Genomic DNA, 18,303 nt, shown 5'->3' on the forward strand with positions numbered 1-18,303 from the left:
TGTGTTCGTAAACTTCACTAAAACATCTCTTTTCCCCACACAGACGTTAACCCACAGGTTGAGGGCTTCAAGAGGCCATGCGGTATGCATCTTAAATACATCAAACTCTTTCTCTTACTTTAAACCTTGGAGTGTTTAGCATCAAGTATTGTCATAGAAACAATATCTTCAAAGTGCCAGTTATGTAGCAAAGGCATTGACTTTCTTACTGAATGAAGTTGTTGGGGGTGGCATGAGCTGTGGGCTGCCAAACCACTGCAGAGATGTTGGCAGGACTAGAGGTCAATCATCTACCCACTCACAGGCTTCCATCAGTTCTGCACTGCCGCTTAAAACTTGGCCAGTGATAAAATTTCTAGCCCTCAGCAACACGTGACCTAGCCCTCCTAATCTTAAAAACCTGTGAATAACAGCACCTCAAATCCCATGCCTCTGCTCAAACACATTGTTAAGAAAAAGGTAATTCTGAGCAGATTTACTCCTCCTCTGATTACCATGGTCTGATAATTAACTTCAATGTTTTAACACAGAAATTTATTGTATATTAAGGAGTTTCTACAAATCCTACACACATATACACCGATCAGCCATAACATTAAAACCACCTCCTTGTTTCTACATTCACTGTCCATTTTATCAGCTCCGCTTACCATATACGTAGAAGCACTTTGTAGTTCTACAATTACTTACTGTAGTCCATCTGTTTCTCTGCATGATTTGTTAGCCCCCTTTCATGCTGTTCTTCAGGGTAGGTATTATTTGGATGGTGGATAATTCTCAGCACTGCAATGACACTGACATGGTGGTTGTGTGTTAGTGTGTGTTGTGCTGGTATGAGTGGATAAGACCTGTGACCACTGATGAAGGTCTAGAAGATGACCAACTCAAACAGCAGCAATAGATGAGCGATCGTCTCTTACTTTACATCTACAAGGGTGGACCAACTAGGTAGGAGTGTCTAACAGAGTGGACAGTGAGTGGACACGGCATTTTAAAACTCCAGTAGCGCTGCTGTGTCTTATCCACTCATACCAGCATAACACACACTAACACACCACCACCATGTCATTGTCACTGCAGTGCTGAGAATGACCCACCACCTAAATAATACCTGCTCTGTGGTGGTCCTGGGAGAGTCCTGACCATTGAAGAACAGGGTGAAAGGGGGCTAACAAAGCATGCAGAGAAACAGATGGACTACAGTCAGTAATTGTAGAACTACAAAGTGCTTCTATATGGTAAGTGGAGCTGATAAAATGGACAGTGAGTGTAGAAACAAGGAGGTGGTTTTAATGTTATGGTTGATCGGTGTATATTTTTTTATTTTAAATGTATCAATAAATGTTAAATGACATGAATTGTATAAGTATTAGTATTGAAATACAATAGTCAAAATTTTATGAATGTATGTGGTCAAAATGATCTGAAATCTATTTTATTTTTCATTATTTGTAGATTTAAGGGTTTTTTTTTTTAGACAGGGTTCTATTATATAATAACATTCTAACTTTATTTGCAATTCTCTGTTTACTAAGATTTGTTAATACAATTTTAGCTATACAATCATGTCAGAAGTACAAGGGGTAACATACCAGATGGCTAAAACTAAGCTTTGTGCAGAATTTTCAGCAGTTGGTTCGACCACGTGATTAGTCTCTGCCAAAGCTTTCTTCTTATATTAGATTTGTTTCTGACACATTGATTTCCAAGTGGAAATGCAATGGCAGGGTCTCAATACAATCATCCACAAGGAATTTAAAATGAGGTGAATAAAATAAAGAATTATTTCATGTCTGCGCTGTTTCACAAGTGTCCTCTCCACAGGTTGGAGAAGGTGTAGGCAATCTTCATCATCGGTGTGACATTTTCTCAAGTATGTCTTAACTCATGGCACCACCCACTACCTCCACATGTTGTGCAATGACGGTTAAATATAATTTATAGATTTGAATAGCAAATGTTTCATGAAAAAGTGGTCACTAACACGTATAAATATGGATAATTTGACTGAATTTAAATTTGTTTTTTTCCATTAATAGACATATATCACATCACTGAATATTCTTCAATTCAAATCAAAATGACAAGTAATGTTTGAATCATTTTTGGGTCATTTAACATTTGCATAATTCAAACATTTAGTGTAGAGATTTAAAAAGACTATTCTTAACTAAATAAAAAAAATTTTTTAATTAAGATTATTTTACATACGTGTAATGATTGAAGTGACCAGTTTAGATGCAGAAATAAATCAAACAATAAGTGTATAACAATAACTATGTGAAAACTGTGTTTATTATTATTTTTTTTAATTATTAGGATTTTAACGTCATGTCTTTGTCAAGTTGTGTGTTTAAGACGCACCAAACTGCTAAGAGGTGTTTAAATCTAATTATAGATCCAATCCAATTCTATGTTTCCATCTTTGTGGCAAGAATTTGGGGATTTATGTAAAGAAATTTTAATGGTCTGCTCCAGTGGCTCCAAAATCCAGCCCTATTTAACACATTTGGGATGACACAAATGTTATTTACACATTTTCAAAATTTTGTACAAAGCCTTTCATAAAGAGTTCAGGCTGTTCTAGCTACAAGGTGAATATGGAAACAAGATAATGGTCTGCTTTAAGCTAGTATATGCTTCCAATAATAGCTCAAACTAAATTAACATTTACTCTAAAATCAGCATCAAGTGCATCTCAACATTAGACGGCTCTATCTTACTGCTGGCATTAAATGAATTCTGTACAGTTGCAAGCATTTTCACTCAATCATCCAAAACATGAGCTAATTAATGCACTGTTACATCGACTCTACATTCTGTTCTTAATTCTTAGTTTTCACACATTTTATTAGTTGGATTCAGTGCTAGTGCTTAAAGATACATCTGCATTAAAAATAAAGCCAAGGAATGAAGACATTTGAGGGTTAACAGCGGTTTTTGCTTTGGATTTATTTTGCCCAATCAATTTCTAATGCCAAAATTATGCATGCTGGCTATATCTGAGATGAGCAAGCCCTGCAGGTTTTTACATTTTATCAATGTGCTCTTTTTTCAGTTGGAAATTGTTTCATGTTTTCTCCCGTTGAAGATAATTCCCAGAGCCCCAAATTAGCTGTAAAGTCCTTTTTTTTTTTTAGAATTTTTACAAAAAAATGATACTTTTCATCTCTTCCTAAATTTATTTTGATTGTGGCATAGTGTGCTGCTTGTGAAGACCTTATAGCCTACTTTATAGCCTACTTTAGGGCAGTTGTAACCTAATGGTTGAGGTACTGGGGCAGTTGTAGCCTAGTGGTTAAGGTACTGGACTAGTAATCAAAAGGTCACTGGTTTAAGCCCCACCACTGCCAGGTTGACACTGTTGGGCCCTTGAGCAAGGCCCTTAACACTCAATTGCTTTGACAATATACTGTCACAGTACTGTAAGTAGCTTTGGATAAAAGTGTCTGCTAAATGCCGAAAATGTTAATGTAAATGCACTGGACTAGTAATTCAAATGTCGCTGGTTCAAACCCCACCACTGCCAGGTTACCACTGTTGGGTCCTTAATCCTCAATTGCTTAGACAATAAACTGTCACAGTAAAGTCGCTTTGGATAAAAGCGTCTGCTAAATGCCAAAAATGTAAATGTAAATGTACATCAACTAATGACAGGAGTCAAGGTTTGTCTAATTAAACTAAATTATCAATTACATTTGGTTGATTAAGTAACTAGGGAGTTTTTACATGGCCAGTTGGCATTAAATACCTTCTTTTCCCTCAGTAAATGAAATGATCATTTAAAAACTTGAGTTCACTCAAATTGAGTAAACAAACGAAAATGCAAAAACAGTACTTTTATTCAGTTAGGCTAGCTAACTGTGTACACAGTTAGCTAAGCAACATGTTAGCTGTACTATAGTAACAACGTTCATATTAACATGTGGCTAATCATTAAATAATTAAATGTTGAACATAAAGACTCCCAATCCCACTGAAATTTTTATTCGTTTTACCCTTTAGCCCTGTACGTGTACAGCTAACTAGCCTAGATGCTAAGCTAAACTAACTCTGACAATATTTTACCACAGAGTGCATCTTAGCCTTTAAATGTGTAGCGATTTCCTTTAAGGTTTTGTTTCTTAGTAAACTTGCTGACACACCAGTATGGCATGTTTAACTGGTTTAATCATTGGACTGTGCACCAGTTTCCATATTTGTCTTAGAAATAAAAACTACAAAGTGATTGAATGAAAGCCTCGCTATACAGTCAATATTTAAAATGCTATTTTATTGTCATTTAATGAAGCAAAAGAAGCAAACAGAGAGGAGGTGCATTGCTCATAAAACACTGTACAATCTATTTCACTCACATACTGAACAAACAAGCAGTTATTCAGCATGACTGACTGTTTTAATACCGAACTGTGGAACAAGCACTCCTTTCTAATCAATATTTAAGTGTTAATTTACAGCAAAAATCACAATGTTGCAGCTGCTACTTCATGTTTTAAATCGCTAAAGGGTAATTAAGAATAGCAAAAGCATCTAAAGGCACACAGAGGATATAGCTGTTAGTTACCGTGAAGCATGAATCACAAGTTTAATCAAAGCATGAATCAAGAGTAACATATGATTAGGTAGGATATTCCATCCAACAAAGAACCATCAAACGCAAGCTGTTTGAGCCATACTGGCATTTTTAAGTGCCCCCAAGGTTCCTCTGTTGTACAGAGGGCTGTGTGCTCTTATCTGCAGACCTCCAGTGACTACCAGGTTTTAATTCCAGTCAAGCAGCAGCTCAATCCAATTCCAATTGATGATCAATCAGGCTAGTCATTAAAAAAATTATTAAGTATACCCAACATACTAATTGGAAAAGTAAATCGACTGCTGCTTGACAGGAATGAAAACAGTCACTGTGGCTTATTGCACATAAGAATAAATAACCCTGGTAATGATTAATCCAAGTTTACTTTTACATTAATTAGTTGCATTAATAACATTATTTATTAAATAAATATTGATTTGATTCACTCACTCACTGACTCTCTTAACCGCTTATCCAATTAGGGTCGCTAGGGGTGCTGGAGCCTATCCCAGCTTTTCAATGGGTGCAAGGCACACAGTAACACCATGGACGGGGCGTCAGACCATCGCAGGGCAGACACACACACACACACACACACACACACACACACCCATTCACCTATAGGGCAATTCAGTGTCTCCAATTAACCTGACTGCATGTTTTTGGACTGTGGGAGGAAACCGGAGCTCCCGGAGGAAACCCACACAGACACAGGGAGAACATGCAAACTCCGGACAGAAAGGATCCGGACCGCCCCGGTCAGTGCTGGCAAATTATTAAAGTGTTAAATAGACAATATTTTGTATACACTGCTAGTGAGAGCAGGAAAAATACTGTAAACTGCTTCAGGTTAAACAGTTGACAGCTGCCATGTTCAGCTTTGTCACAGATCCTAATACAAACAGTAATTTCTCATATCAGCCACAGCTTCTTCATAAAAAATATCACACATTTAATCCACTAAGAAAATAACAAATACTTAACCTTTTACTTATTTATCTGACAGCTTTCTAATAAGCTACATATGAGCCATGACCCATATTTGCTTGCAAATACTGAGCATTTGGCGGCTCCACCTTTTAAACTCAATCATAATTACCTTACATGTTACAAATTCGCCTGCTTTTTGTGTTTAACATGAATATTCTAGGTTACACACAAACTACAACCTTTTTGCCTGTGTCCGGATTTTGAGTGTTACAGGCATCAAATTCTTATTATTTGTTTATATTTATTCAAGACTATTAGGTTTATTTAGTGAAAACATAGGAAACCTTTTCTTTGTACTTTTGTCAATTAAATAAATGCTAAGAGAATTAAAGATCACAGATTCTTGTTTTTATCAGACCGCCATTGTAAACAAGAAGCTGTTCTTAATGACTTGCCTGGTTAAATAAAGGTTAAATAAATATTGCAACTTTTCTGAAAATGTTCTCAAGTTAGAGTGTGGTATTATTAACATTACAAATGTGATTTGTTCCTTTTTTACTTTGGTCCTGATTAACCTGAAAATACAGCTTATTTTACCTGTTTCTACTAAATGGTAAGTAGTATTGTACTTCATGCCAATATTCCAGTTAAGTTTGCACAGGCTGATTAAAACTAGGCTCTTGAGTTTGACAAGGCTGCAACCATGAAGTATTTACATCAGTCTTGGTGCTACTGTCATACAGTGCATTGTTGTCATGCTGAGGCCAGAGTTCAGACCTCCTGCAGGGCAAAACAGATCATTTGGTCTGATTGAGTTTGTTGTTGCTGAGGCTGCCAATCACCTGACATTCATATGGTACTGTCTGTAACAAAAATATCAGTTTGAGTTCTACCTTGTTTTAAGCAGGTATATCAAAGTAAAACTCCTTAAAATATACACCAATCATGCATTTTTATTACATATACCTGCTGATATGTACATTATTTGTTTATTTTATAAGCTAATAAGAAGTTATTTAGTTAATGCTGCTGGTTATAAATGTTAAATTCATTCCCAACAGCTGACACTTCATTTGAACTGAGTGTGCGCATGTGCTTCTGGAAAACAAATGTGAAGAGCGCTACAGTTCTAATCTAAACAGTAACATTTTTGTTCATTTCTATTATTTCAATCATCAATGATGGAATTAAAGCATTAAAAATCATAAGTGGATGCTGTTTGGACTATAGGTATTTGTTAACAAAAATTATTTGGATATTTTGCTTCGTGTCTCAGTATTAAGGTAGAACTCTATTCATCTTATAACCACACTATGTAGTCAGGAAGAGCTTAAATATACCCATTACATCACTACTTTTGATTATCATGTTTAGTTGATTGCAATGAACTGTTTATTATCAACTCCTTAATATCTACATTCTAAATGCTCAACTACTGGTGTTCATGTTCACACTTCTGTTCTACATTACTGCCACTATCATAATAAATAAAATATAAAGACTTGTTGATTAATGAAACAATCTTGTTGGTTATCACATAATCTTAGACTAAAGATGATGTGCTTTAGGTTATTGTCTTGCTAAAATAGGGGAAGTCGATCTATACTGCCAATGTTTGTTTATTAGGATTTTAACGTCATGTTTTTACACTTTGTGTTCGACATTAAACTTGTGAACTGATGAACCTTGTGTAACGAGTAACTACCGTTTCTGTCATGAACATAACCAGTCATGGACAATTTTGTATGGCCAATTCACCTCGCATGTCTTTGGACTGTGGAAGGAAACCGGAGCTCCCAGAGGAAACCCACACAGACACGTGGAGAACATGCAAACTCCACACAGAAAGGACCTGGACTGCCCAACCTGGGGATCAAACCCAGGACCTGCATGCTGTGAGGTGACAGTGCTACCCACTGAGCCACTGTGCCACAAATACTGCCAATGCCTGTGGCTAAAAAGCACCATTACCACCATATATTATTAGAATAATATTGTAGTGATGGTACGTACTAGCTTAGTTTCACACATACTATTTGTATATCAAGCTAAAAAGGTTTAAATTTTTTTTTTTTTTGCAGAGCTTAAATGCTTAAATATTTTTTAGTAATGGCATCTTCTAATGATATTTTGGTGGTACCACCTTGGACATGTTTGATCCATCAACATTACCTTTTCTATTAGCAACCTCGTCACAGCTGTCACAGTAGCCTTTCTAATGATCTTCTAGGTCGAAATTTTAGTATGGCTTTAGGTTAATATTTTCTCATTTTTTATGATGGACTAAAGTGAGCTTTAAATGTATCCTCAGGTCTCTGCTTCTATTCAGTTAGATTTCTGACCTTCAATGTTATTTCTTTCACAATCTGTACAATACTGACAGACCGTGTAAAATGAAAACTAAAGCTAGTCTGACAAGGCATATGAGTATTTTATATATTTTTTATATCTTTATGTTAAGAAGTTATCTTGTGTCAATATTTTTTCTCTGAACTTGACACAAAGCAAAGGGTTTAAACGAAAAAAGTCTTCAAGCACAGTATTAACATGGTCTTTATACATTTTTCTATTAGCTTTAAGAGTATATTGTTTTCAAAGCACTGTATGTGTCACAGCATTTTATACTCTCAGCACTCAGGGTCAGCCAAGGGTCAATTACTCACAATGATTTCCACTACCGTAGAGAAGGCGGAAATTAATGTCCCAACCCTTAACAAGCACTCCCACTACTAGCAATTAGATCACTTCAGCATTCGTGGCTTTAAAAGATGAGAAATATAATTCATGTAAACATGCTGTTTTCAATCTGGCGTCTATTATTATTAAAGCTGGCAACAGTCACCACAACCACACAATGAGAACATATGGCTATCCAACGCAAAACGTCAGAAAAGAACTTGTGTATGAACTTTTAACATTAATTTTTTTTTTTATTTTGTTAAAGCTTAGAGCATTTTTTTTATCAAGCTCACGTGCTGCTGCCCAGATGATGAGCCCTTTTATCATAGCAGAGCAGAGATAATTGCCCAACCAGAAAAGAGGAGCACGGTGGAGTAAAGAGGTGATTATATCCAGCCTTTAAAGTGGAGGGGAGGCAGTACTACTCTCTCGCTCTCACTCCCTCTCGCCCTCTCTTGACGCAGATGAGCCCACCCCCAAAAGCCAACTACCACCTCCTCCTCCTCCTCCCCCTCCCGGGAGTGTGTAAGCGTTTGTGACTGTGCTCGCATGCGCTTGCATGTGTTTGTGTGGCTGTGAAAGGCTTCAGCACTTGCTGGCAGGGGCTCAGTGCTCCCGCGCTCAATGCCAGCGCCGCTCCCATTTGCTTGCTCGCCTGCACACACTCCTCCCCCACGCACTCTGACACGCTGGGTTTAGGAAACAGCATGGAATGGAATCTCAGAAGGATGGAGAGCGAGCTGAGACAGATCAATCCAGACTTGCTGCAGCCCAGCAAGAGCTTTAAGAAGCCCTCGTCGGGCACAATCACCCTTAATGTAGGGGGATACCTATATGCAGCGCAACGGCAAACACTAGCCAAGCATCCTGGCTCTCTACTTGAAGAACTTGTCAGCGGCAAGAAAGCTGTGCAACATGTTGACGCTATGGGCAACACGTTCATTGACCGTGATGGGCCAGTTTTCCGACACGTTTTGAATTTCCTCAGGACCGGAGAACTGATCCTACCGGATGACTTCAAGGAAGTCACACTGCTGCGGCGCGAGGCTGACTTTTACCGGCTGAGCAAGCTGGCCCAGGCACTGCAGGAGTGGGAGCAGCAACGGGCAGGTCAGCGTGAGCCTGCCTTTCTGGAGGTGACCGACAGCCCTGAGAGGTCACACGGCCTCAAGATCTACTGCAGCGACACTGCCTTCATTGAGAAAGTCAAGGCACGCTTGGTGCAGATCTCCAAGAGTCGCTTAGATGGCTTTCCTGAAGAGTTTGAGATCTCATCCAATATCATCCAGTTCCGGCACTTTATCAAATCCGAGCAGGGCTCCCGCTTGGTGCTCAAGGAGGACAGTACCTTTCTGTGCACTCTGGAGACGCTCAAGCTCGAGGCGGTAATGATGGCACTCCGAGCGGGCTTTCGGCTGCTCACCTGCCTGGACAGCAGCCGGGGATCAGTGGTACAATGCGAAGCTTTGCACTTTGTCAAGTGACCATACAACCTTTAAAAGCACCCATCAAGCATCGTTGATGTCGCCATCAGCACAAACTGCACAGAACCTGCACTGCATTCACAAGACTGTTCTGCAATTAATGCTGCTTTTGCATTCCTCCAGCTCTTAATCAGCCTCGACAAGGTGTTCTGTACTGTGTTGTTTGTATCCTATTAGGGTGTCTGCAGGTATGGTTAAGTCAAATGTAACAATTATTTTGCATTTTAATGCCACATTAGATGTAATTCAGGACCAAACTGATATGATTTGTAAGTAGTAACTTGTGAGTTAAGTAACAAACTGTAAATCATAGCTGGCAGAACTCATTCAAATCTATAGAAATCTTAAAACTCAACCTACACATTTAAAAAAACAGGGATTAAAGGACAAGAGCGCTGTGTAATGCTTGGATACTTGTATATATGTTATATTTTATTTTATTTTATTTTCTCATGTGTACCAGAAATACAGTTGTTTGGATTAATTTTTGGCAGTGTTAGTGGTATTTAAATACAAAAACCCATAAAATATAAGGTTTTCCAGTCTAATGGGAAAATAATCTCTGCCCACAAGCACAAATTAGAGACACATTAATGCATTTTCATATGCCTCTGGGGATTTAAACCCCTGTAATTTGCACGTGTCTCTGTATTATCATGTTTGTGATAAAACTGTTATAATAAAATTATCATTTGAAGGACCTGCAGATACCCTGTGTAAACTATTGTTGTGGCACAAACTGGCTATTAAAGCAAGATAACGAGTCCTTGGACATGTCCTCTGCTATTCGAATTAATTTTTCAGGGTTTTCGGACAAGTGGAAATGGAATCGGGTTACATGAAAAGCACAGCAATGTCTGATCAACAGTTCGAAATACTATATGATGCATGTGCAAATGCTGTTGTGATTGCTGTTGTTGTGAAAGTGAAGTTGATGACAAGTGTTATACAGAACATGTGAAAAATATTTTAAAATAAAGATTCTAAACATGAATTATACAATCTGCCTTAATACATTATTTGCAAAAGTTGCATGCTGAGGGCAAAACATAGTATCAGGGTAATTTCACTGTTTGGCATGTTTTTTTACCATGCTCATGTGAAAATTTCTTCAGGTAATCCGGTAATTTATTCTAACCTCACCCCACCCCATAATGCAAAGTGTAGACTGGTTGGCCAACATTGCCCTGAGACATAAGTGAATGGGAGGGTGTGTGACAGCCCAATATAAATTGACAAAGTGTCTGTATTCTTGCCTGGTGTCTAGTGTATTCTGGTAGGCTCCAGGCTTACTTGGATCCCGATTAGGATGAAGTGGTTACTAAGGACGAATGTGCCCTTCACACAATAAAAAATGCTTTCTGCTGAGGAAAGCAATCCACAATATTGACAAACAACACAGTATCTCAAACAATACTGCCTGAGGACTCAATGGTCACACATATTTAGCACCGTTTCCAACATTGGTTTTTATGCACAGAGATTATCTAACATCCTGAACCATTTCATGATATTATGAACTATAGATGGTGAGAAGCCTACATTCTTACAGTCGTGGAACTGACTGACAATTCTTTCATGAAGTCTGTGAACCTCACAAAGTGGTAAACCACAACCCATCCTTGCTTGCAAAGACTGAACCCTTGGTGGATGCTCCTTTATACCAGTTAAACTGTTAATTGTGGAACCTTCTAGAGCAGTGTTACTTGTATAACCTAAGTCTTATTTTGCCTCAGTCCAAACTTTGAGTGTGTTGTAGGCGACACATTCAATTACTAAATACAATCATCAGTGAAAACACTTAGCTTTTCTGAAATAGGGGTTTGTACATACAGCACTGGTCTTCTCCAAGCTCAGTAAGAAAACACTAACCATCACCCTATACTGATATGACATTTGGTTAGATACTCAGTACTCAAGTAATTATAGACACAGCAAAAAATGGATGCATCATAAATTAAAAGCTGTTGGAACATAGGTAACACTGTCCACGGTCAAGCAGGCTTTAAATCGGCAGCAATCAATTAGTCAAGCTTTAAGGTGCCAAATCTAAAGCAGGGCCTTTTTTTCTTGTAATTGCAGCATCTACACCCAATGGTGACTCGACTGAACAGTCAGCAGTGTTGGGGCAGAGCTGTTGTTACATTTTTTGAATATTTTGATATATGCTTTAAATACGTAAACCGTGCTGTTTGTCATTATATCACTATTGGCTGTATTGGTACAGCTTAAATACAGGCATATAGGAACAAAGAAGACATCAAATGAAAAATCATATTCACTAATACAGGGGGCAACTCCACAAAGCAAAATGACATTATCAAAATGTATAATCTGCTGAAGTAATCAAGTTATGACCCAGCATATCTCCAGAGAATCTTAATATCTCAAATTGATAGCCAGTGTTTCAAGTATTGTCACAATATATCCATTAAATCTCAAACCATGAAAAAACATGTCACAAACATGGCATATTTAAACAACTTCATCATTTTCTAAATTGGAAACAGGTTATAATAGAAACCACGTTGCGCCCTAAATAAGTCTGCAGTATTTTGCATGACCTAAAAACGGAGGCTCTATTCAACAAGTGCTAAATATCTCCCCAAGCATTGATCCTAATTTAAAGCAGCAAAGTGATTAGTTTGTGTTGGACTTATTCATATATTAAATTACTATGGTAAAAATAGAACATTCTGTACATATGGCTTATTGTTCCCTAAGAATTCTGTCACTGCAGTTACAGGTTAATAATATAATAGCAGCACATGGCTAGTTTCAGTTCAGAACTCTTGGTGTCAAAACCATTTTAACGTGTGAAACTGAAATGGCAGAGCAATGAACAATTAAAGCTGTTAAAATTCAGACAGCCATTAACAAAACAGGGTTACAAACACATATTCCGTTTTTTTAGCATTAAGGTAAGCTTTTTAAAATCCCAAGGCTATTTATTTGCTAATGAAGTAACTTTGACCATATGGCTACACCCACAACGAAGATGACTACATCTCCACACATGAAAATCCATCTGTTTCCATAGAACCAGTCCTGCACTTATCCCCTGCTAATGAGTCACAACGAATACTTGACACTTGAGGAAAGAAGACTCATACCCATCCCCACAGTTTGTTGTGAGAACATCAAACCGGGTTTTATTTTTAATTGCAGATAAGGGTCATTCATTTTTTATGAGACTGTGGGGCTTATTAGCCCTTATCCAGATCTGATGATGTATCTCTAACCCACAGGCAGCAGAGCAACTAACACCTTGTGGTGTGGATGGGGGGGGGTCGAGCGCATTTATTTCACATGGAAGAGCCCGTTTATCTGCTCACATATTCATGGCTTTGTCTCACATCCGTTTGCTTGCCAGGCAAGACTCCTACATTACAACAAAAGCTCACAGATTTGTATTTATCAAACGTTCCAGAAGAGGGATGAGTAATATCATTAATGTCTAATATAATAATTAAATGGTCAAGCAATCATGTGAGTACAGAATGGCATGTACTCCCTGAGGAATTAGATTCACAATCATAATTGTCTGGGCACGGAGAAGAAACAGGGAAAGATTACTGTTCATGTGCATTTATGAAATAAGGCTAGTCTTCATTTTATTAAACACATTAAGAAAGTTTATTGATTTACTATTGGATTAATTTCTTCATTAATGTAGTAGAAGCTCTGAAAGTAAGTTGGGAACAACCAGCTACAAAAATGAACAAAATATAAATTAAACAATGACACTTGACATATAGAGAACATATAATTTTCCCTAAAAAACCTGACAGCACAATGGAATACAGTACATCATGTCTACGGCCCTTACCAAGTTTACTAGCGTAGTCTTGTGAAATTTTAAATTGAATTTTAAACATACATTACACTCCAAGTCAAAGGTTTACATACACTTACTGACATTTACCAAATATGGCCAAATGTATGTGGGCATCTCTTCAAACTGCTGATTTCTGTAAACAACCCAAAAACCGTACTGAACACATTTGGAATAAATCAAAATTTTACCTGAAAGACCGGTCTTTTTTTAGGCATTTTCTCCCCATTTTCCTCCTGATTTAGAGCAATTTTGTCTTCAGCTGCTGAAAGATACCAGATTGCATCCAAGGAGAGCACGTCGCTGTACACGCCTCTTCCGACACGTGTACAGCCCTCCTCTTCTCGCCCCTGCTTTCTGCACAGGCGTCTCTTCCGCCAATCAGGGTCCTTACACAGCATATGAAGTACCACCCACCCACACATAGTCCGGCCCCCACCCTGCAGATATGGTGGCCAATTAGTATCTGCTGCAGGCACTGCCAATTATGCCCGCCAGATGGCAGCCAGCCGACCGGTGGCAACACCGAGTTTAGAACCAAGGAGTTCAGAAACTTGATGCTGGTGTGCTAGCGGAATATCCCGCTGCGCCAGCTGGGCGCCAAGACAGGTCTTTTTGTTCAACATCAGTGTTTGATCCAACAAACACTTTTTGGGCTAAATGGACGGACGTTTACGCAGACACAGTCAAAAATCTTGTGGAAAACATTTCCAGAAGAGTAGAGCCTGCCTTGGCCACAGGGGGTAAAGAACTTTAAATTAATGTAGATGCCCATGGTTTTAGAATGTAATGCCCATGGTGAGATCTACGGCCCTTTAACATAATGACAGTCTTGGCAGTTTAATAATTTAATACAGTTCCCTTTTTCTGTAAATAATTAACCTAAACACATACTTTATGTAAAAATACTTGTTATACCTTTTGAAATTGTGTTTTCTTAAAATGACAAATCATATCAATTTATTTTCCTAACTTCTGATTATTAATTATGACTGACTTGCTGTTATACAGTGAGCTAGTAAGTGTTTAAACAGTTTTTTTTTTAAGTTACAAGAGAACGATTACTTTATGTTTTAGTATATTGTTCCTTTATGTCCGTCATCTTACAGAAACTTTAAGTACCACTGTTTCCTTGAAACGATGTCCACAGTTAAGCAAGCTATACATCACCATTGGCAATTTACTCATGTAAGAATAAATAAGAATAAGAAATCAGAATAGGGTTTTTGCATGGTCTTTTAGTGCAAACTGGCCTAGTCTAGCCTACTTGTATATTTTCCACAGGTACTTTACCTTAAGCCAATAGGCAATATTTTATTAACATTTACTTCTATCTAACTTGTATTCTTCATATATTCACAAGTAAATCAGAAAACATCTAGACTTCTTAAAACACATCATTTTAATATGTGTTGTGCTAAAAATCAAAAATGACCAACCAATATGATGATCAGCAGATAGGATACCCTTGATCTTATTTCAAGCTGAAACTTTTTTTTTTTCCTAGAGTGACCCCAGATGTTAGTGAAACCCAAAGTTTGTGATGGTTGATAGGTTGTTTCTTTATCCAAAATTGATTTGGGGTTTATACATCAATTAAGCTGCCTTGTTTTAGGAGTTTAGTAAAGGCAGGTCATTTTTGATTCTTAATATTAGTATAGTAAGACCACACAAGGGTTAAATGATACAGAATACACACCACATTAATTTGGACAGTAAAAAGCTGAGTTTCTAATAAAATGCATGGATTCTAACAACTAATTAGATAAATAAGCATTAATTCCTGAATTTAAATCAGTGGAACCAGATCCTTACCATTTAGAATTTTATTTTATTCAGGAATATAATTAGAATTAATGAAACAAAGACTGTGCAGGCAACAGACACCACATGCAGTGTTTTGCATTAATAAGGAGTAGTGCAAGATGGGTGAGAAGTGATTGGTGTGAAACATACAAGCCACCAAAATGAGCAAAATGTAAAAAAAAAAAAAAAATGCCCACTGCTCTTCTCTACTAATTCAGTTCAACAGGAAAAAAACTGAGTGCTTTTACAGATCAATGCCCCTCAGACAAATATGTTCAATATGATACTAAAAATAATCCAACAAATACTCCATTTACATGCCTTTACTGTAGATGTGCTTCCTCAGTAAATATTTCCTTACCCTAGTACAAACAGACAACAGTCTAAGAGCACATATTTGCTGAAACACTGTTTGAACATTGTGTAGGTAGAAAAACTAGATTTAAAACATTAGTAAGTGCAAGGTTTGTTTAACCTTTTCATTTGTATTTACTCAGTAAAAATGTGGGTCTTCAGTCATCTTTTGAAGACAGCAAGAGACTCAGCAAGGGAAGTTCATTCCACCACCCGGGTGCTAGTACAGAGAATAGCCTTGATGCCTGTCTTCTTCAGGGTCTAATTGGTGGATCAAGAGGAGCCAGACCTGAGGCTCAACAGGTATGTTGTACAGAATGAGGTTTGATAAGTTCCCCATAGTAGCATACGATTATAGATGAAGACACAGGTGTTTATATGTACTCTCTACTCAACAATCTGCATTTACATGCACACTACAAGTAATCTCATCCAAAACAACATGCATGAGTAAAGAACCACTTAGTGTACATGCTACCATGACAACGATCATCATGTGAATCCAGTCACAATGAGATAAGCAGCAGTATTTTATCCGGGTTTTCAGTTGTTTTTTTAATTGCCTTAAAATTATGGTAAATGTGCTTTACATTTACTAATAAGAGAAGGGGGAAGAGTAGAGTAGAGATAATCAGTTTTTAATTTGCTTTATATTTCGTGTGATCTCACTATCATTCATTTGCTTAAATACTTCTCTGAACAATTCGTTATTGTGTGCCTTATGACTGTCCATCCTGCTAACTATTCTCAGAATCAGCTTTATTCGCCAAGTATGTTAACACACAAGGGATTGGTTTTTGGCTGTTGTTAGCTCTCTACAATATACAAACAATACAATATGCAGACAAGACTATACAGATAATGTACAAATTTAACATGCTAGACAGAATTTAGTATATATACAGAAAATAGAAAAATAGCATAGATAAATAGTAAAAATGTTAATAAAATTACAGTAATGTACGGCATGAATAAAGTGCAGGGTGGCATGTAAACTGAAAAAAACTGTTACAGTGTCTGTTTGATTTAGTGTGCAGGGATCTGTAGCACCTGCCAAAAAGTTAGTTTCCAGGGTGTGAGTGATAATTTTTTCTGCCCAGTTTCTGATTCTTGTTTTGTATAAGTCCTAGAGGGTGGGCAGGGGAGCACCGATGATTTTCTCCGCTCTATCCACCACCCTTTGCAATCTCCATCTGTCCTGTTTTGTGGCTGACCCAAACCACACTGTAATGGATGTGCACAAGGACAGATTCAATGACTGCGGTGTAGAATTGCTTCAACAGCTTCTGTGGCAGACAGTGTTTCCTCAGTTGACACAGAAAGTACATCCTTTGCTGGGCCTTTTTGAGGATGGAGTTGGTGTTGTACTCCCACTTTAGGTCATTGGAAATTATAGTTCCCAAGAAACTCTCCACAGTAGACACAGTGCTGTTGGATATGGTGATGGGGAGCAGTGTTAAAGGTGTCCTTTTAAAATCCCATACCATCTCTACAGTCTTTACAGTGTTCAGCTCTAGGTTGTTCTGACTGCACCAGAGCACCAGCCAATCAATCTCCTGCCGATATGCAGACTCATCTGCATCCTGGATTAATCCAGTGATTGTAGTGTCATCTGCAAACTTCAGGAGTTTTACTGTTGAGTCTGTAGAGATGCAGTCATTCGAGTAGAGAGAGAACAGCAATGGCGAAAGGACACAACCCTGTGGTGCACCAGTGCTGACTGATCTTATGGCAGAGTTGATATCCCCCAGCCTCACCTGTTGTGTCCGGTCTTAAGTCTTTTAAACTTCGCAGTCTATATTTTGTCTCCTCTGCAGAGGAGACCATGTTGAATGATTATTCCTCTATTTAATGGATTATTTCAAGCATTATCCTCCTTGTTCAACTGGATAGAAATTGTATTCGGAATAACTTCAATCTGACTAGTTTATTCTGATCGAGGTGTATACATAGAATATGTCCATTTTGATTGAGCTATCAGTCAGACTATTAATTAATTATCAGGCTACATGTAAATATGGCTTAGTAAATTTGCAGCAGCATTAATTACCTATACACTAAATGCTAGCACAAGCCAGAAGTAAAAAATTTAAACAAATTGAACATAACAGCATTAGTAATCAACAGTATATCATTCTGATTTACACAACTGTTATAATCAAGTAAATAAAAACATTATTCGAATACATTTTATGAGCCATTATTCACAAGCCTTTATAAATACTACTAGTGTCTCTGATTAGCACCTGACTTTGATTCATACAGTGGTGCCAAAAAGTATTTAGTCAGCCACTGATTGTGCAAGTTCTCCAACTTAGAACAATGAGAGAGGTCGGTAATTTTCATCATAGGTACACTTCAACTATGAGAGACAAAATGAGAAAAAAAAATTTTTTTAAGGATTTTTAAAGAATTTATTTGTAAATTATGGTGGAAAATAAGTATTTGGTCACCCACAAACAAGCAAGATTTCTGGCTCTCACAGACCTGTAACTTCTTCTTTAAGAAGCTCTTCTGTCCTCCACTCATTACCTGTATTAATGGCACCTGTTTGACCTCGTTATCTGTATAAAAGACACCTGTTCACAGCCTCAAACAGTCAGACTCCAAACTCAACCATGGCCAAGACCAAAGAGCTGTCG

General features: G+C 37.7%; 2 protein-coding genes across 2 annotated transcripts in view; one reads left to right on the forward strand and one right to left on the reverse strand.

The window, feature by feature from the left end:
• The window catches only part of gtf2f2b (general transcription factor IIF, polypeptide 2b), a 42,524-nt gene that overhangs the window by 14,063 nt on the left and 10,158 nt on the right, over positions 1–18,303 (reverse strand). The window lies entirely within an intron of this gene.
• On the forward strand, positions 8,890–10,152 carry kctd4 (potassium channel tetramerization domain containing 4). Its single transcript, XM_063005813.1, has one exon. It carries the CDS (start codon positions 8,890–8,892, stop codon positions 9,664–9,666), a length of 777 nt encoding a protein of 258 aa, XP_062861883.1. The 3' UTR covers positions 9,667–10,152.

Source organism: Trichomycterus rosablanca, chromosome 12 (assembly GCF_030014385.1).
Source record: "Trichomycterus rosablanca isolate fTriRos1 chromosome 12, fTriRos1.hap1, whole genome shotgun sequence".
NCBI classification, from domain to species: Eukaryota; Metazoa; Chordata; class Actinopteri; order Siluriformes; family Trichomycteridae; genus Trichomycterus; species Trichomycterus rosablanca.

Bases quoted from the DNA above. Each gene is read 5' to 3' on its own strand.
- kctd4 (XM_063005813.1), top strand. From the start codon at position 8,890: ATGGAATGGAATCTCAGAAGGATGGAGAGCGAGCTGAGACAGATCAAT.